This window comes from Brienomyrus brachyistius, chromosome 3, assembly GCF_023856365.1.
Source record: "Brienomyrus brachyistius isolate T26 chromosome 3, BBRACH_0.4, whole genome shotgun sequence".
Taxonomy (NCBI): domain Eukaryota; kingdom Metazoa; phylum Chordata; class Actinopteri; order Osteoglossiformes; family Mormyridae; genus Brienomyrus; species Brienomyrus brachyistius.
This window is the reverse complement of record NC_064535.1, coordinates 7,476,021-7,496,942: the sequence shown is the minus strand read 5'-3', so window position 1 is coordinate 7,496,942 and position 20,922 is coordinate 7,476,021. Positions and strand designations below refer to the sequence as shown.

At 45.3% G+C, this 20,922-nt stretch overlaps 2 protein-coding genes across 8 annotated transcripts; one reads left to right on the top strand and one right to left on the bottom strand.

The window, feature by feature from the left end:
- Positions 1-224: 224 nt before the first annotated feature.
- cep68 (centrosomal protein 68) lies at positions 225-9,120 on the top strand. Of its 7 annotated transcripts, none has more exons than XM_049006795.1 (8): positions 225-717; positions 1,576-1,669; positions 3,993-4,382; positions 4,464-5,888; positions 6,149-6,271; positions 6,401-6,497; positions 7,393-7,534; positions 7,984-9,120. In XM_049006795.1, exons 3-8 carry the CDS (start codon positions 4,041-4,043, stop codon positions 7,994-7,996), a joined length of 2,142 nt encoding a protein of 713 aa, XP_048862752.1. In that variant the 5' UTR covers positions 225-717; positions 1,576-1,669; positions 3,993-4,040; the 3' UTR covers positions 7,997-9,120. The 7 variants fall into 7 exon arrangements, with proteins under 7 accessions (XP_048862752.1, XP_048862751.1, XP_048862749.1 ...); XM_049006794.1 differs by having other exon boundaries at positions 225-722; XM_049006792.1 differs by having other exon boundaries at positions 225-851.
- Positions 9,121-9,615: 495 nt separating this feature from the next.
- LOC125738133 (ras-related protein Rab-1A-like) lies at positions 9,616-19,786 on the bottom strand. The gene is given in 7 exon segments (XM_049006801.1): positions 9,616-10,802; positions 11,154-11,285; positions 11,415-11,456; positions 11,458-11,511; positions 11,929-12,024; positions 12,504-12,576; positions 19,584-19,786. Coding segments are annotated over 7 exon segments (618 nt in total). The 5' UTR covers positions 19,607-19,786; the 3' UTR covers positions 9,616-10,604.
- Positions 19,787-20,922: the final 1,136 nt, after the last annotated feature.

Genomic DNA, 20,922 nt, shown 5'->3' with positions numbered 1-20,922 from the left:
AAGTTGACTGTAGCTGGAATGATTTGACATTGATTGTTGTAGTCAGTAGACTACATGTCGATTAGACGATATTTTAATTGCACGTTTAAAAGGAATCTAATCTGTGCCCAATATATATTTCTATGAGCCAGTGGACCTTCCGATATATAAAATTTCATGTTCAAACAAAACAAAGTTCATGTTTGTGAAGAATGCTTGTCTTCCTTCTGAATAATCATTTTGTTTTCATTTTGTTGTTTGTTTGTACTTCTATTGTGAGTTATCCCATTCACAATAGAATTAATGTAAATTAATTTAACAAGCGTCAGCGCCTGGCATGGTGCAATCAAATAGGCCAGACCTAAGGATGATCCGCACCATAGAAACTGAAATTGCAAATATTTGTACGCTGTTGACAGCTATATGTTTTACTGTAGCAACTGAGGTGCAGCGTTAAGGTGTCAGTGTGAAACAGACACGCATCCCATCTATACAACCGTGGACCTCAGTTAAAAGGATACGGAATCTGAGTTAACGTCGTACAGCAAGCGGCGTTATGTGCAGGATGTCGCAGGTTTGAGGTTTTAGGGGTCTCGATCCCTTCTTCCAGGGGTGGAGGGGGGTAGGGAACAGGCGTCTGCAAAACGGGCCTCCCGCAGTTGGCAGTTTCACCGCGGCGTCGCCAGAGGGGATCGGGGGCTGGAGCTCGGAGGCTTTTCCGGCCGCTTCAGTGCGTCGGTAAGGTCGGTACCTCCTACCGGGCGACGACGGGGGCAGACCCGGCTTTGTGTCTCATCGATCCGCCCTGAGATCGTGCATGGTCGGGGAAAGAAGCGGGCTTTGGGTCCCCGAGCAGAACTGAAAGGACGGAGGTATTAATTTCCCTGGGAAGGCGGAAAAAACACGATGCAATGTAACAATGATTTACTTTGTTTAGAATTTCACTCAAAAAAGAGGCGTAGGCTGTGTAGCCCGATATTGCGATTAAGGTTCGCGTTTTTCGCTCTTGCTGAATTTTATATTATTCTATGCTATACTGTAAAGATTTCTTGTTTAGCTATGCTAGCCGATGCATCTGGACGCCACGTTTAATAATACTTCCACTTCCGCAGTGTGCAGATTTATACGAACAAAAAACATGCATCTACATGAGGACTTTCTAATTCTAATTTTTCATATAGTACGAATGGCGTTAAACTTCAGTCAAATCGCCCTGATTTCTTAATTTCTAAGGGAAATGCTGCATCGTGTGTTTCGTTTTCTATGGGAAATGCTACACAGACCGATTAAACATTGGATTCCGCGATTCAACATGTGCGAAATGTAACGGGCCGGACCGATAAAAGCTCGTTTATGTGGTTAATTGGAGGTCGGGGGGTCCGATCGCGGAATCTGAGTTATAAGATGCTTCCTCGTCATCTGTACATGTGTGCAAGGCTGTGCAACAAGTAGCACCTCTGACGTTTCGGTAGCGCCCAGCTCCCGTAACATCACCGCTTTGCTGTGTGCAGCGGGACATAGGCGCCCTTCAGCCGCCGCACACTGGACAGTATTTATGAAGATCGGCCCTCATCAGTTATTAATTTTCTGTTACAGTTTATTTTTGAATGCGGTTTTTACCGCGAAAACTGCTCCAACGCGGCTTGAGTTAAATCTCCCTTTTAGAAGAAGTACGATAAAGTTGGCGCGGGTAAGTAGGTCCGCCTGTATTTATTCTTGTTTAAGCGGATCTGTTCACATAGGACAAAGAGTATTCGCAATACCTGCCTACTCTGTCATATTGTAGTATATATTTATTCACTTTCGAATGTAAATTTCCTTTTGATATTGGTGTACATCCTATGAATTTTTCTCACCAAGACAGGGTCGTATGTATGGTAATATATTAACTGCGAGGTTATTTATAGCACATTAGACTTTATGTTTATGTTTAGTGACACAATACTAACTTCTTTCAAGAAGATTATGACCTCAGTTTTTCCGATATTATACCTGTGATACCCTGCCCACCTGTTGCCATAGTGCTGATATTTACGAGACATCATAGTAACTTTGAAAACAATGAACCAGCCGTAGCTTTTTTTATTGGGTTCATGAGACAGATTATCAAAGCATTTAAGCATTTATGGAGCATACACCTGTTTAACTTGCCTTCGCTCCCCCCATTTCATGGCCGTGGCTGATGGACTTACCTTAGTCTACATTATACAGATGTTTAATATCACAGGTCTGTTTGATTCTGGCTACACCTGACTGCCATGTTTGTAGCCCGTGGGGGTTGTAATGGTCTGTGTAATGCAGTGGTCGGCTTACACTGGGATAGAGGTCCACTCAAAGGCCAGATTGTCACAACTTTACACAGGTAGCGACTTCCGCTGTTTCTTAGCTTAGCTCCTTAGCATCTCGCTACCACCACGTCACGTCCTTGGGTGACCGGCGTGCAGTCGTTCTGTTCGGAAAGGAATCTTTCAGTGCGGCAAAGAAGACAGGACTCGGCACTGCCATGTGACGCTTGTGCTTCGAGAGCCAGGAGGCTTTGAGAGCTGAAGCTGATTTTTTTGCTTAAATGTTGGGTTCATGGCACAGGGCAAAGTGGCAAGCAGGTAGGGTGTAGTCTTACAGCGTGACACGGCGCTTTCGTTACCTGCAGTTGCCGGTACTTAGTGGACCTGGGCCAGACTGTGGATGGTCCAGCTTAGCTTGAAGATCACTGTCATGGTGGATAGGAAGGAGTCTAATTTTACATACTTATAACAGAATTACTTTCCTAATGTTTGGTTTATTTTTCCTTTACGCACATAAACCACGGATCAGTCACCAAAACAAAGCCCTTGTCTGGGGGTCCATGTTTATCAGGTTCTATGTTATGAGTATTCTGAAGGCACCTTCCTCTGTTGTCATGGAAACAGAGGATGGTTTAGATAGCCCATCATAATATAATAGAAGTGCTGTGATGGGAAGCCCTTGTAGAAAGAGATTCGCAGACATTGTGGGTCAGCAGTGTTTGTACATGGACACAGAGAGCTGTTGGCCGACTGATGTGTAGCGTTAGTTACATCTGATGTGTATCTATGTAGCTACATGGATTGGAAATAGTAAAAAAAATGTGTACATTTATATATCACCAATAGAGGGCAGACTTTCACTTACATTGAGGATTTAAATGCTTCTCAGCGCTTTGAATGACAGCTCATGCTATCCAGTTGAAATATGACGACAAAACATAACTCCATACCTACAATTTAAAACAAAACCCAATGACTTTTTGTTTTTTTCTCTTGCTTTTCTCGCTGATCCCTTCTGGAGATTCGTGGTGCATCATGGTCATTGTTGTTCCAAACAGCCCTCTCTGGTGTCCTTTTGAAGGAAGGTTTTTGTTTTCTCCTGGGAAACAGTAGAGGCTGCTCTGTCCGCATGTGGACGCTGCTGTAGGTTCTCTGGGACACTTCTGTTAGGGAATAGGGTATATGGGGGGAGGGGGCTGGCAATGGGTGAAATCTCTGGTGCAGTGAGGGGGGTTGTAGGAGGATGTGGTTCCTGTGGTCCAGTGGGGAGGGGTGGGTTATTGGACAAAAAACTGTGGTCTCTAGGTTGGTGAAGAAGCCTGAACAAGCTCTATTAGTGACATTACAGAATTTAAATGGATTTGTCATCACAACCATAGAGTGAATGTGCTGTATTTCTGTCCCTAAATCTAATCTGACTCCGTTGGGTAGCAGTTATTGTTTTGTTGTTCACCATAGAAATAGTCTAACTAGAACAATATTTTTTAAAATAGCTTTTTCCAGAAAGCACATATAATTTGTTATTATCCGCAGTAGCCCATGGCTTTCTGGCTGCATGCTTTTGATGACAAACTTCAACACTTACGAAGAGTGTTATGTGGTTCACATGTGGGTTTTTTTTAGTGTGATCCATTGGGGTGTAACAGTAACTGCTCATGATTATAAACAGGATTCAACTGGAACAATCCGGATATGTGGAAACGAATGTTTGACATCCTTGGTTTGCAGTGACGACTTTTGGGCTGGTGATGTGCGGTGGCTCCTGGCCGTGTCGCTATGGCTCTGGATGTTGATGGGAAGCTTCCAGACCTGACCCCCCACATGGAACTCCAGGCTTATGGAAGGCAACAGAGGGGGATAATGGGAGTTATACGTGATGGGGCCACCAGACCAACTTCCCGTCCCTGGGCCCCCAGACAGGGGGCAATAACGACCCGGTTCCTACCGGCTAAAGATCGGGACCAAGAGAAGAGCAGTCACAAGAAGACCGTCACCATGGCACCAAGATCCAGGTATCTCACGAGTCAGAGCCAATACTGCGTCAGGAAGCCGCTGTTTGTCACCGAGTGTCACGTTTCAATCCTGAAGAAGCCCGGCCTCCCTGAGCAATCCGAGCAGGTAAGATGACACGTGGAAAATAGACTCCAGCTCTGAATTACGCTTGATGGAAAATGTTCAGCTGTTGTCTTCGTCTCTTAGGTGGAGCAACCCAACAGACCATGTGAGCTCCCTTCTGAGGAAGTGGAGCTACCATCCAGCCCTCTAGGAGAGGAGACCTTGGGTATCAGCAACCTCTTGAGGTCGGATGCTTCTGCTCCCCCTGCTGGTGGGGAGGACTGTTCCCTTCCACTGACTGTGGCAGAGCTATGTGACTGGTCTTCCTATGAGGAGCCCGGCACGGGTTCCGACTTTAGTGCTGGAGGCTCCCACCACCGCAGCCTCTCCAGCCCACCGCTGGACATCTGCAGCCTAACGGTGCCCCTACACCCTAGATGGTCTTCTGCTCAGAGGTCCCATTCTCTGGATGCCCTTGGTCTGTCATCACGGCCCTTCTGGAGGGGTGCTGCCTCAGACCCTGGGTCTTTGCTAGTCAGTAGCCAGTGCCGGCCGCCCGCCCTCCGCCAGATGTCCCCTCATCAGGCTCGGTACTGGGCGTGTGCCATCCCCAGCACAAAGCCACCATGCCCAGACAGGACATCACCTAGCTGGGACCCCAATAAAGAGTATCAGGCTCTCCTGGATTACACCTACCCCCTACGGCCTAACCTGCCATCTTCTCAAGACTCCATAGAGCCTGGGTCACTGTTGTGGGCCGACCCACTGGTAGAGGACTCTGGCATTGAGATGGACCGCTTCTGTAGCTCCACCACTCTTTCATATGGTGAGCTTCCTCCTGCAGGTGGGAGCAGGGATGCTTCGAGCAAAGTGCCGAACGACCAGGAGCACCAGGACCAGCCCCTTAGAGACAACTTGCAGCCCAAGTCCCCAGATTCTAAACTGTCCAGTAGTTGGCAGTCCTTAGTGGACCAAGTTGGGTTCTCAGCAGACAGCCTGCTGGACAGCGATGGGTCACGGGCCTCCCACTGGATGCACAATAGCAAGCCGGGTCTCTATTCCTCCTCCAGCACAGCTGCCACCTTCAATCGGAGTGCTTGTATCTTGCCCCCTGCTGGGGCACCTTGGGACGGGGAGGAGGAGTTTCACCCCTTGCCTGGCCGGCTGAGGGAGTTGGAGGTGCTCTCGCAGCATCTCCGTGAGCTCTCCCTAAAGGCTAGCTCAGAGTCTCTGCTGGAGGACCAATCCCACGCAAGAGCAACACCGCCACCTGTGGAGGACAGGAGGCAACTGCCAGTGAGGGAAGAGTGCACCTCTGGACCAAGTGTTATTGCTGGAGAAGAGTCTGTCTCCAGAGCCTCCTGTAGCCCAGAGGTTTTGGCAGCGAGGGCTGTGGGCCTGGCAACAAGTTTGGAGAACCTTAGCAGGGAGGTGGGCAGGGAGAGCCTGGAAGCTGCAGCTTCTTACATGGATCACCCAAGTGAGACTAAGCTCCCAGAGTTCCACAGGAGAACCAAAACAGGCCCGGAGGAGGCTGAGACCAAAGAATCCCTAGTACAGCACATCCAGGTAACTGGTGTCAATAGGGTTGCTATAAATGACCAGAGATATTAAAATTTCAGAAGGCATCGTCAGAGAGAAATACAGTAAGGTGCTATTATTCTGGACAAAGGCATGTTCTTCTAACCCTGGTCATGGTGACCTTGGTATATGCAGTTCTGAGATCTTAATTGACCTTGATCTGAACTGTTGGTGGAATGTGTTGAACAGCTGTAATGCATCTTTTGGAGACTCTCCATGTTTGGGTAACTCCATTCTTTCACCTACAGGTGTTCTGCTCCAACCTCGAGGAGCTCATTTTGTGGCTGTACCGGGTGGTAGACGGGATACAGAATCTAACGCCAGCCGCGCCAGACATCAGGAGCGTCAGGTCCTGCCTTGCCAGTTACAAGGTCTGCCATCACATCCAGGATTCTGTGGGTGGGGAGCTTGTGTTATGAGGAATTACTCGGATGATTGAGGGAACGCACTTGCAGGTGTTTCAGCTTTCTGTCTTACCTGCCATCTTTTCTTTCTGCCAGAGTTTCCAGAAGGACATTAGTGCACGGCAGCCCCTCACCACAGCAGTATTGAAGACCGGAGATGCCCTACTGAGCTATTTGAACTCCACCTCTCCTGGTAGCGACTCCCCTCTCCTGTGTTTGACCAGAAAGAGTTCATGAAGAGGGTTCACAGTGTTGGGGGCTGAATGACCTGAAGGTTTCATGAGGGGGCTGGTTGGGAAACACTAGTTCTGATGTTCATTGGAGAGCTTTGCAAGCCCACATGGTTGCTGCACATCCCACCAAATCTCCCCGTTTGACTCTTCCTACTGGAGTTATAGGCCAAAGTGACTCATAGGCAGTGGTGTGGTTTGGACCTTCCAAAGTCTAGGCCTGTCCAACAAACGCTTCACCTGCGTCTGCCTCCACACACCAAGGCTTTGTGTCGAGTTTGGGCACATAGTCGCCTTCTTTTTGCGTGGCCCTGAAGTGGTTGAAATCACACTTCTGACACACATGACTTCTGTGTCAAATATCAGCATTTTAGAAGCTCCTGTAAACCTGTGTAACTGTACACGGGCCTACCTGCCCCCCCCCAGGTAACAGGAGACGACGGGTTGGACAATGCAGTCAGGCATGAGTGATTGGGGGCAAGGAGATCATCTTCCCAGATTCGGAGAGGCTAGCTTTTCTGTAACCTTAATTACACTCCTTAATTGACTCCAATTGATGAGCTGAATGTCCATGCAAACACTAAATGAACCTCCTCTGGTGTCTTTAAAGGGCCACTTGTGACATTAATTTTACATGTAAAGGCTGGAGATTAACGTGACTGGTGGGAGTAATTCAGTTAGTTTAGATTATTCCTTATGGTTTGTAAGTCAACAAGTATAAATGAGCTTACATTTAAAAATAGTCGTGTTGTAATGGGGGTCAGACAAAGAGATAGTCCAAACGCTGCTTCTCCCAGCATCTGCGGCATTAGCTAGCTTGCACCAAGTGACTTGTGCCCTGTGCTGATCCACCCACAGTTTTAAGAGACACCCTGGCACTGATCGAGAAGCAGTCGGAAGCACTGGAGACCCACACAGATCACTTCTTCTCTTCCATCTTGTTGGCTATGGACAGTCTGATCGATCCACAAGACCCAAAGGCTGGGGCTGCTGTCCAAAGGTAATTTAAATGGCGGTTGAGGTGACCACTGGGTCCAATCTGTACCTGACAAAACCAGGGCTTTGGGATAATCTTTGTTGAATGTGTTTTTCCACACCTAAAAAGTCATTAGTCCTTTTTTAGACTTACGGTTAGTTCTTTAATTAGAAAGGAACTTGGGTAAACGGGTCCTATTAAGATTCAGTGTTTCCAGAGGGCATTTTCTTATCCAGGCTGCGAGGGAAGCTCTGTGATCTTTGGATTTGAAAGTGCTCCCTCTAGTGGGTTAAATATGCCTTGCACCAAAACTGTGAATTCAGTTCTCCCTGGAGGCAGAGTGTCAGAAGGGGTTTCTCTGGCCTATTTGGAAGGCTTATAGAAGATCTGTATCAGAACTGCTCTAGTTTTCATTGAATCGCTGAATGTGGATTTGTGCCGAGAAGCGCAAAATAACCTTCTTTGTCTTTCAGAACCAAGACCTGACCGGCGGAGAGGGAGTGCCCACACCCACATGTGCTTGGCGGGAACGCGCCTGACGTCTCCAGTGGGCAGGTGGATTTTCGCCTTGGTGCTCTGAGTAAAGCCGCTTTTATTCCGGGTGCCACTGGAGGCCCGACACCAATGACATCCTCCGTGTCTATTTTGATACTGACACCTTGTAACCTGTGCGTTTGCTGCAGATCTATATATATATATATTTTTTTTTGGTTTCCTGTAACCCATCAAAACATGTGGTTTTCTCACCTGGACTCCAAAACAACCCAACGTCCTTCCTATACAGGAAGGCACTGCTGAACATATGAACAGAGCGACACTGATCTGTGTTCATCAATGCAGCCAGAGTTGAAGCTCACGGCCTCCCATCTGAGAAAGACGCTGTCATTACTGTATTTTATTCCTATTCCAGGGTGACCCTCCAATGTCTTACATCACGCAGCCTGAAGCAAAAAAAATAAAACATTTAGAAACTTTTGGAGCAAAAGCCCTCGTAGATATATCCATATAGAAATCCTCATTTGATGGACCAGCACAAATCTTCTCTTGCGTCACGAAACTATGTACTTTGTACCGTATAACCTCATTGCTGTCACCCTGCTGAATAAGCATGAGTACATGACTAAGGGCACAGTTTGGGCTCAGCTGTCCAAACGGGATAAGCACATTTTTATTAACGTTTTCAAAAGCAAGCATTTTGAAAACCAGACTGCCGTCGCATGTCGGATTCCCACTCATCACACGAATCACGTGTCAGAGTTACGTTGGTACAGACACCTCCGTATAAACAGCAGGGTTACAAGTCCGTGGGCGTCCTGAAGGCACATCTTTTGCAGGTAATTTTAGGAAGCAATATAACGGCAGAGCTTGCAAAGAGCACAGTGACATCTTCCAAGCACATGCTAGAGAAACAGCAGTTTCTCTAAACAGCTCGTTTTCCCCACTTTGGTGCTGCAGCAGTCAGCAAACCCAGGCATCAGTTATGATTGGGCGACACATTTTACCAGCCTGCATGAACCAGGAAATGCATTATGCCGAACCCACATGTAATGCTTATCACAGCACTGCGATTGTGATTATGCTACAGAGTGAATAAACTGTATGAAAACACAGCTGGTTTGCATTGTGTCACCTGTAGCGCTGAGTCACCTTTGGCAGGCAACTTGTGCAAAACAGAATGATGATGCATTTGGAAATTTGTAGCCGAGTCACACAAAGCAGAAGTAGCACAAATCATACATTTCCAAAGTAAGCTGACGTTCCGGCATGTAACTGTTAATTCCACAGGTGTGTGACACAGCCAAGGCTACAAGTGGGTTGTTTCCATTTGGCATGAGGTTCAATGACCCAGTTCCTAGACTGCTGGGATGTCCTTGAAGACACCATCTTTACAGGGCAGATTAAACACATTATACAGATGCTTTGCTCTCAGTTTCACCCACTTGTATAGCAGCATAAGATGTCTTCTGATTCACAAAACCACACTAATACCATCATACAAGCCAAGGAGCTTGAGCTGAACAGTAATCTACTGCATGATGGGAATCTAGCGTCGCGTCTATTGAAAAATCTAGCGTCGCGTCTATTGAAAAACAGACTTACCCAGCTAATTTTAAAACTGAATCCAGTTGCCTTTATTATGAAAAAGAACATAGTGTTTCATTTATGCAACTCTAACACTGCCACTTGCAAATCAGGTATTCCACAGGTAATGGCCAAGTTCCAAACAGATTCTAAAGTACTGGTACAATGCATCTGCCATATAAATGTAGAATAAATAATTAAAACACGCACAAAATGATTCTACATATGCCACTAAGGATTGCAGACAGTTTTTATATCGTACAGTCTGGTGGTACAATATTTATTGAACATTTCCTCTGGTTTGTTACATATTATGCAACAAAATTACAATAGTCTGCAGCCACAAATTATATCCAGAGATGATCAAGTAACTATTCATCAGATAATGTAATTCTTTTACTCTACAGGACTTGCCAATCAGGTCTTATATATACATAATATATATAATGTTACATATATATTACATATATACCTTGCTTGAACTAGACATTTGACACAGGACAGTGGGAACGTCGTGCTCCGAGCTGGTATGTGCTGCTGACAGCTCAGCGTCAGAGACAAACAGAACTCCTATACATGCTCATGTAAGTAGCAAAGTAATCAAAATCCTGGTAAAGGGGGACTGGGGGGGGGAGAAAGATACTCTGACCACAGACCAGCCCTGCAGTAGGAATGCAGTGAGATTTGCACACATTATTCTTATTTATAAACCTGCACACAGAGAGGGTGGGTACGGCAAATGGGAGGATGAAATCTGCCTTTGGGGTTGGAATCTGGGGGGGAGGGGGGGGGACCGTTTGTTAGTTTCATGCCGTTTTCCGTTTGCATGGATTCTGAACTTTTTCTGGAAAGTGCAGCTATATACAGAACATCTCGGGGAAACTTTTAATAATTTCTCTGGCTCTCGGTGTGGCCCTCCCTGACTGTCAGGCATGTTACATTACAGACTCTGGGGAAAGGTTTGGTGTGTGTTTAGGGTGGGGGGGGGGGGTGGGGGGTCAGTGAGAAGGCCTCAGCAGCAGCCCCCAGATGAGGGCTTGACCGGAGTGCTCTGGATCTTCACGTTGGACTTCTCGGCCCCGCCGGCGGTGGCCCCGGGGCCCATTCTCTTCTTGATCTCAGCCGCCATAGTCATGAAGGCCTGCTCCACGTTGGTAGCATTCTTGGCGCTGGTCTCCAGGAAGGGAATGCCCAAGGAGTCTGCGAATTCCTGGAAGAGCGAGCGATGCGTTAGGGCCGCGTGGCGACTTTCCCGATGCTTGGAATGACCAGGTAAACACTGCCAAGAGGAAATACTCGAGAGAGGCCCTTCCTACGCCTGTCAGAAATCTTTCAGACTCGTATTACTTTTGTACCCTGTATGGGGCTCCGATGTCCCACAGCTTCCTGAATGCCTAAGGCAGGATATGTGCGCTTTTGATACACGCTCTGCCAGGTGGGCGGCCCACTTTACACATTCCAGCTGCCGGAACGCCTGAAGGGGCGTGTGCTATTCAAGCCCCACCCCCTGCATGACCCAGCACTGCAAAGCCCAATTTTCCGTGAACACTGGTCTCCTTGCCTTTGCTGTTGTGTAGTCCACCACCTTCTTCGTTGTCAGATCACACTTGTTCCCGACCAACAACTTGTTCACATTTTCACTGGCGTAGCGGTCGATCTCCTGTAGCCACTGTTTGACGTTGTTGAAAGACTCCTGTAGGGGAAAAGGACCAATAAAAAGCACGAAAAATGGGGAAAAGCAACAGGGCAGATAAACTTTGACATGTAAATAGCTTTAAATTTAATTTTAAATTTGTGAAAAACAGCAAGGCAAGCTACTCACTTGGTCTGTAACATCGTAAACTACAATAATGCCATGGGCCCCCCCTGTAGTAGCTGGACGTGATTGTGCGAAACCTCTCCTGGCCCGCTGTGTCCCACTGTGAAAAAAAGAACATTTCCCATTGGACATCAGGCTCTGAATGGACAAAAGGTCAGGCGCCCATGTCCAATAAGCACCAGATTCACTTGGAACATAAAAAAACCTGTGACTGCAGGAGAGAGATTAGACTAAAGCCCCAGATATTGTCTGAAATACTTATAACCGTTAGCAACCCCTTGACTACCAGGGTGAGGGGGTGGGAAACCCAGTGTGAACTGTATGAATTTACTTCTGCCTTTGTTACGAAAGAACAGTGCCTTTGTTAAAGTATGCGCGCACACACACACACACACACACACACACACACAGCTCCAAACCATGCATGCCAAGTGAAACAACAGTACAGGAACCACCTTAAAAAAAAATAAGTAAATAAAATGCACACAATCCCTAAGTAAGACGAGGAGATACTCACAATCTGAAGTTTGATCGTTTTCCCATCTAATTCGATAGTTCTTATTTTGAAGTCCACGCCGATGGTGCTAATGTAGCTTTCTGTGTATGTGTCGTCCTGAAGAGGGAGCATAACGCAAGCACATTTTTACAGACATCCTGGAGCTTGCGGTTACATCCTGTTCAAAGTGCAACGCAAACGAAAGACACACACACACACACACACACACACACACACACACACACACACACACACACACACACACACAGTTAAGCAAGCTAGCTATGTCTTCTTAACGGTAGTCTTCAAGAGGCATCATTCAAATATCCATGTAACAAACATACAAAATGCATTCATAAGTTTATATACATAAAACATAACCCCCCCTCCCCCCCGCCACACCCCCCCCCCCACTATTACGCAAATAAAAAAAAACCCTGAAAAACACAAGGTAGAGTTTTAGCTTCCTTTCAATGACAGGGGAGGTGGCAGACTAGATCCCTTCTGCCAGGAGAAAGAGAAAATGAGTCGTCATCTTTTAAGGGGGCTGCCATTAATGAGACCCCACCAGGTAGTGGGAGACGGAAGACACTCACTGCAAATCGGAGGAGAAGGCAAGACTTTCCAACCCCGGAATCACCGATCAGAAGGAGCTTGAATAAATAATCACTGAAAGGGAGAAAATTGTTAAAAAATAAATAAATACGTTTTAAAAATTGAAAATCTGCTTCCTTATCTTCTTCAGTCAGATTTCGGCAGTTCCTAAGCAACACAAATACATATGAGCAAACATCCCATAGCTGATGAATACTACAAGAGCAAGCTAGCATACATATATATTTAGCATCGAATTATGCAGCTTGAGTGTCTTGTTTGACCCCATCAAAAGTTAAGCAGACATTAACATACATAAACTGAAAGTTACTGTAGTTAGCCTGTTCGACTGACTTGCCTGTGCATGTGATAAGCACCCAGATCTTGGTCACAAGGTCAGCAAGCTTTATTCAATCTAAATTATATTAATTACCATGGGTGTCTCACAACTGACAGACAATTTTCTAAATAACGCTCGGTCAAATGGTACTTTTAAAATGTTAAGTATTTAAATATTTATTGTTTGAAATACAGAAGCAGCAGTCATTGGTATCCCCTAAATAAATGACATCAAATGAAGTAGCAGACAAGCCATTGGTTTAGGAACCAACCAATAACTCTAATTGTTCTATGATTATCGACTTCTGAGAATAGGCATCTACTGTGTCTGTATGTAAGACTTATTATTATTGGCTCCCAAAATTTCATCCATGTTGAATACAGAGCGTGCTTTTCTCCCCTTTCTGGGGATACTCTGACTTAGCAGGGGCTTAGCATGACAGGAGGAATAACTGGGGGGCCTTCCTGAAAAATTCACCCAACTGATATTCCGGATGCACACAAGAGTCCACCGTTCAGCCCTCATGAGGAGGAACAAAGGAATACCACCCTGACAGACACACAACCACAGGCGGGTGTCCATTTGCCCAAGAACAAGACAATGCAACAGTCCTACAAACGCCTCATGCGGTGTGCGGCAGGCTTGAGTTTCTAAAGGTCTCCCAGGCCCCTTCTGAACTGGCATACTTTTCACAAGTGCTGCAGAAGTCAAACACTAAATTATTAAAGTGCCAGTGGTTAAGGCTTTTCCCACTGATGTAACCATTTCACATGGGCACCAGTGTTACCAACATGATATGAAAACTGTAACCGATTTCTAGCTTAACAGGCAGTGATCAGGGAAGCTCCCTCTGTCACGAGGAATTCAAACACGAGACTCAAAGCTTCTCAATGGCTTTTATTGTCCCAAGAGATGCCAATTTATCAAACTCACCTGTAACGCAAAGTTCACTGCCAGCAATAATGAACAGGCCAATTGATTGAGAATTTGGCCAAACAGGTGAAAATTCACATAGCCACTCTATCCCGATAGGGCTACTAAGACTGCTTCATGAAATGAACAGAGGAGATATCAATCTCACTTTCATGCGCAATGTAGAGCATGTCAATGTAGAAAAAGTGGACTATATGGGCAGAGAGAGAAACCGGTGATAGTCTGTAGCTTTCACTGCTACCTAGTAATTTTCAGTGACACACACGAGTTTCCAAAGCTGAATGGATGACCTGAGACACTGGGTGTTTTCTGGTGCAAAATCTGACTAAATAAAGAGCAAGCCTCTGCACTTATACCTGATAACGGTTAGGGGAGTTTTTATTTTAAAACAATTAATTTAACAAATAAGTAGTTCATTACGCAATTACATTTCAGCTTAGACACTTCCAATGCATGTTCTGTAGAAGTATGGGGATGTTAAAATAATCCCATTTATAATGGAAAAAAATACTGGTTTTACACTTCCATAAGAGTAAGGTATGCAATCCAATTTCTTTTTTACATTATCAAAAATATCTAAAACATTATTACAAACATTTTTCATAATGAATGAGACTTGCAGTAATAAACATGCATGGTACAGTAACGAATGTCACCCTAGTCAACAGTTTTAATTTCCCCTCTTCTGGGGTGCATGACACACTAAGCACCAGCAAGGCTGAGACGTTTCTCCCCCAGAGGAGGTCCCACCCATGACAGAAAACGACTGACAGCTGCTCCACAGAAAAACATGACGTCCCACTTTGACACACAACACACGCTTCAGGGCTGATGACACACCTTCAGAAACCGCAGATCACAAGACCCTTCACTAGCGATGACTCAGTAACTCCTCCCCAGATTCGACGATGAACATTCATACTGCCAGAGGAAGGACTAAGCATTGAGGCTGGGATAAGGTGCATTTCACTGCTGTGTTCACCGAGCACAAATGAATCTGTTACCTTTAAGGTTCATTCCAAACATCATGCATACTTACAACAAAAAGCTCCAAGTATGACAATTCACAGCTAAGGGAATGCTGTAAGACAGGCCATTTTAGATACTGAGATTACGGTTAATAACATTTTAAGGAAGCTGGATCGTCGAGATATTCGGTAAAAACCATCAGATACTTTCCCCCTGGCCAGCTTAGAAAAATTCAAAGAATTTTTACAGGCTAGTAAAATAACTCAAATACTACAGCAAACACTGGCTGGTTCCATCTTAGCGGCTAGAGCAGTGGTTCTCAAACCCGGTCCTCGGGCCCCACTGCCCTGCTTGTTTTCCAGCTATCCCTGCCCCACACACCGCTGATTACCTGGATCAGGTGTGTTCAGCCAATCAGAAGCTGAAAGACAGCTGGGACTTGCGTGTAGGGCAGGGATAGCAGGAAAACAAGCAGGGCAGTGGGGCCCGAGGACAGAGTTTGAGAACCACTGGACTAGAGAATGACAAAAACAAATAGACAAGGTAATTTGGTAATTTTTTCCCCACATAATTCTGGCTGAGAATGCTCTGAACAGTTGACCCAGGGACACAACCTTAGTGGAGGCTGATCCCTTATTAGGCAAACACAGAAACACACATCAGACAAGGCTGTAAGATGCTGATTTACATGTTGCAACAAGCTTACAGCATGCACCCAAAGTCAGACGTTAAAGCTGGGGCAAATTGACAGTGAGATTACTGAACTCACAGCTGGGAACTGTACACACCAGATGCTGTTACGCGGGTATGTATACACACAGTGGAATGCAGGTAACTTAAATGCCACTCATATTTCTAACATACAACACTAAAAACAACACTGACTCAGAACACGGTGGATGGCGTTTTCACTCTCGTACCCCAAATAACAGTTAGTGGGCTCTTCAAGAGCCACCTGGGGGAGGATCCTGAAAGGGGCCAATTCATGCCACAGGTTGTCATGGGAATGTTGAAAAGGCCAATGTCAGAGTTGACAGACACGAACTTCGAGATGCCATGAAGCATGCAGCGTCTAAGGAAGATGTGCGGATTTACAAATTACGACACCGACACTGAGCCTGCAATTACTCTTCACATCATCTTTCCAAACAAAGCAACGGTAAACAGCTTCAGCTGCCTATCACAAGCTCCAACACAGTCATACCAGTTGCCAACCAAGAGGAGAGAAATAACTCAGACAAAGAGGCACGCTGTAAGAAGAGAGCTAACCATTGAGACGTCAGCGCAATGTTAAATTACGGCATGCGTAGGCTGAGTAGTATTAAAAGTGCTCCAATCGACTCACTTGCTGTAGGGGGTAGGCAACCTAGTACATGCATTTAAAAAAAAAAAAAAAAAAAATAGCTACCAAACAGGAGTAAATATACAAGCTGGCAGGGAAGCAGCAAGCGAGCTTTCCGAGCCTCAAACACGCGCCGCAAGCCAAACGGACAGCAGGGGGTGGGGACCAGAACATAAGCAACAAATCTGAAATTTTACATTTTTTATATCCGTCTTAAGGTCTGGAAAATCCACTTTTAAGTTCCATAACGTGCTGATTTATGCGTTTTCTTCCCCCAAGAGTTTAAAGTTTAAAATAACACCATGCAGCAGTCAGATAACAGAAGAGTCGTAAGGCTTTTGACTCTGTCATTTGCCTACATAGAAGTTTGCCATTTTACACCAAGCTTCAGATAATGCTTCAGTGAGTGTGTGTGCGTGTGTGTTTGCGTGTGCGTGTGTGTTTGCGTGTGCGTGTGTGTTTGCGTGTGCGTTTGCGTGTGCGTGTGCGTTTGTGCGAGTGCACGCAGATACACAAATCAGCCTTGCAGATTAGGCTTTCTGTACTCCAAAAGTCCCCTGGCACCATGTGTGGTGTGTGTGGTGTGTGTGGTGTGTGTGTGGGTACACATTAGCGCATTCTGCCTTAATGAAAGAGCCTCAAGGTAGCCCAGGACCCAGCAACACAAAATCCATTTCGCAAAGAGAAAAAAAAAGATTTTGCTACCTAACAGTATTATTACCAGAAACAAAGACTGACGATATGCCAGTAGCACAAAACAAATTCAACATACATTTACTAAACACCATGATGTTTTAGTGCATTGTTTGGATGTATTTATCAACAGTAAACTATGAACAATTTTTATTATGCTTTTTTTTGTTGGGGAAAATGGCAAATTTTTAACAATCATTTGTCTAACCAACAGAGCAATGATTAAGGCCAGGAAAAAAAGAGTACATTTCTAAACAGCCCTTTTAACATAGATCCGTAGACAAATTTGAATTTGTCACTCACCAAATAATGCTGGAAATAATGTAGTGTGCTGTGATACCTCATTGTCATGAACTGCATGTGAAGCATCATCTGACAGCACACATAAACCTGCTGGCATGAGGGGACACATGCATAACGTACTGCCAGAACGGGAACGTGGCTGACTGAGCCATCCTCCTACGACGGAAACTGCAATCCCCACCAGCCTCCTACCCCTCCTCCACTGCTTCCACAGGAAGGTTGGACGTGGTTCATCTTCATTCAGATGGCTGGATCACTGACTCCATTCTGCGTGTTGCTACAAACTCTAGCAATTCTACAACCGAAAAAGCATTTTGGCCTGCTGTAAGTGTTTCAAGGCCTGTCTACTGAGCCCTCTCACTCAAGGTATAATTCTGCAATAAGCTATCCTTAATGTATATTCCAAAGTCCGCCTCCAAATCCCAGTTCAAAACCCAAGGGTCACACACGGCTGTGCACGCCTACCGCTCACTCCACACCAGCGCACACTGAGTAGTAATGCGATTTCTACTTCTCCTCAAAGTTCACCGCGGATCTCATGCGGCTGCGGTGGTCGACCGGGAGATGAGCTTGGCTACCTGCATACGAAGTACACACAGGAGCTAGTGACACACTACCTAAAAAGGTGGGTGCCACAGGCTAACAGAATCAGAACATCAACTGCCGTGTGTCTCACGAGATGAGAAAAAACACAGGGTGTCTTTTCGTACTATTCATGCACCAACTTACAAAGATGAGAGAGCACGGCTTGGTTCCCAGACAAGAGAGAAGCAGGGAAGGTCACTGAGAATTCGGATTTGTGACTAAATAAAACTCAAAGCTCTAAAAGGAGTCATTTATGTGTACTTTGACAGAGCTGCAAACACAGAGTGTGAAAGTAAATGACACCAATGTATTTCGATAAAACTGCAGTAACGAAAACGTTTGCCAGCACTGAAAATGTCACTGTTTTTAATTGATACAGAGAGAAACCACAGGAAATTAAACCGAATGCTTACAAGTTTGTAACAGGGTACCGAATGATTAATCAAAATTGAATCTAAAATTTGTAGAAACACGGCAGGGTGCCGGTATGCCCGTCAACAAATACACCCACCCTAATCTCCCAATAAGCAATGAGCCAGGCTGACGCTCTGAAGTACTTTTGAGACCAATACTGCCAACGAGGCAACATCGTCTTCACTATCCCTGCAAATTACAGTAGGCTGGAGAAAAAAAAACACTTAAATCGGGCTCGATGTGCGATATGAACGAGGCCAAAGGGAGGACCAACCTTCTCGGCACGCCTGCAAAATGCGCCCCACCCCCGGCTCCGGTGATGCCGGGCTGGCTTGCAGGAAAGGCGGCACGCTTGGAAAGGGGACGCCGGTTGCCCAACACCCGGGCAGGCAGGCAGGCAGGCAACGGCGCAGGAGGACATGTGACGCGCACATGACTAACGTAAGGACAGGATGGGTGTCTCCCAAAGCCGAACTCTCACTTGTTGATTCATAGAAATGCAGCTCAACAGCTGACAAGATCAACACCGATGCAAGATTTACACTACAGCCGTATGTAGACAGTTTCAGTCCTTTTGACCGCGTTCACACTAGATACTTGCTCATCTCAAACGTGCACAGTTTATAAAATCTGACTAGAATTTCCAACATGACGAGTCCCGGTACTCCATGTTTGCCTATTCGATTTCACAGACACGCGTCCTGAATAATTTATACTTCCTTAACTACCCTACCTCCTTGACCATAAACGCAATTGTGTTTTTATGTTACAACGGCAAAATAAACCGAGAACTTTTGACCAATGTTCCCCTGTCAAGGACAGATGTAATATGTATCAAAAACACTGACCCTGAAACAAAGTTCCCAATCAGACCAACTGAAAACCCAGACGGCCGATATAATACCAGATCTCGCCATCAGCCCGAAGTAACGCAGCCTGGGTCCATCAACTGCATATCTGGATAGGCAAGACATCTCATTGTCACCTTTATCAGGACCTTCAAACCTCATAACGCCGATTACCAAAACAGAATAACCATTGTGTACTGTAATTGTCGTCCGCATTAACTTCATAATAAACGTATTAAACGGTCGAACGATTTGAGAAATTATATAGAGCACGGCGTTGGCTAACACAACAGGAGAGCAAGTTCACAGCGGTGGTCAGCCTGCTACCGACGGATGGATGAATGGATGGACGGCCAGTCGGGACACCGGCTACTTTCACACCCTGTGACTTCACGTACCTAACTAATACCAGTCAAGGATTTTCGTTTTGAGATTGTAAACTAATCGTCTCAATGGGCTTCCAACTGTCACGGTAGAAAAGCACTCGGGGAAAGCTAGCCGTTACATTCGCTGCTAAAAGGCAGCCACTTTGTACCCGGTGTTCTTTTGTTTAGCCATTTGCTACCAACTTCTTATTTGCTAGCTAGCTAAACTATCAACAGCTAACATCCGAGCACTCGCCATTGTGTCAAAGAGAGACTGTTTTTTTACTTACTACTCGGGATTCATTGTTGACATTTCACAGCAAACCCCTTCTTCGTATAAAAATGCGTCCCCCTTCGCGTTGGAGAAATCGACACAGTCACCGTTTTGTCAAATAAAAAGTAACTAGCAGGCTAGCTACTTCCCCCACAGACCCAGAGGCTTTTCGACTTGAACCCAAAATGGCTGCCAGTCTAACCAGGAAATAGCTACTCCTCAAACAGATGAAGTCTACACGCGCATAGGTATAGCTTCACCGGCTTCTCGGAAGTTGTAGTTTAACTCAAAAAGTACCGGTATGGCTCTGTGGGCTCCAAAGAAATACTATTAACTACAACACCCAAATAACACTGCGCACTTGACGCATGCGCATAAGAACACATTTAGCTACACTAGGTGGCGACCACTAGCGCAACCTTTTTGCTTAACGTAAAAAAAAAGGATTACGTCATCAATGAAACGTGGCACAACATCGGGCACTACTGGAGCAAAGTAGCGGTATGAGGTCTAAGTGATACATAAGTGGAAGGAGTTTATTTGATGATAAAAACGTTCACTCTTCCTTAATTTTTTAATGGAAAAACAAATCAAATTTGAAATTAAATTTTGTTGACTGAATGATCCATATTTAATAAGTGAGTTGACTTAGAAAACGAAATCACATTCGTTTTTACAGGTCCATTCAGTTGACAAGTGTTAGAAATGAGCAACGTGCAGTCCATCGCTTATGACGTGGTGTCAGTTATATCACTCAGCTTCGATATATTACTTCCCTGGGTATTTTTTCACATGATCTGTGTAGGTAATTCAGCACAGGAAGCCTCTGAGAATGAATCAGCGATGTCATTTTTGACACAAACGTGGCCTCGTATTGTTGCAATGTTGAAACAGTAATGGACCAGCACATCCTATATTATGAGCTTCCAGTTACATATTCATGGTGGGTCTACCATTTTAATGATGCATAAATATAACTTTAAAGCATATGACTGACTGCAGAAGTCAGAGTTCTGGGTTACTTGTGGAGGACACAGAGCAATTGAGCACTGCAATAGTTAATTTCTGGTAGTGAAACTGGGGGTATTTCTCATTTACATCCATGCATTTAATCATAATTAATAGTCTAATCAAAATAAATATGAACTGCTGCCATTAGTCGACTCCCCCGTTATCCATGAAATGCTGAGGCTGAAAATAAAGTATTCGGCGCCCAAAGCAATATCAGCAATTCACATATTTCTCATATCTGCAAACTCCCTAATTGGTCTTAAGGTCCAACCCCCTCCTAGCATCCATAATGAAAAGGCAAGCTTTGTTCATAACAGCTTTAGAAAATACATAAATGAGATTTA

Coding starts and splice junctions, on each gene's coding strand:
- cep68 (XM_049006797.1), top strand. CDS start 4,041: ATGGCTCTGGATGTTGATGGGAAGCTTCCAGACCTGACCCCCCACATG. Junction 5,889..6,148: donor CCCTAGTACAGCACATCCAG/GTAACTGGTGTC, acceptor TTTCACCTACAG/GTGTTCTGCTCCAACCTCGA. Junction 6,498..7,392: donor TTTGAACTCCACCTCTCCTG/GTAGCGACTCCC, acceptor ATCCACCCACAG/TTTTAAGAGACACCCTGGCA.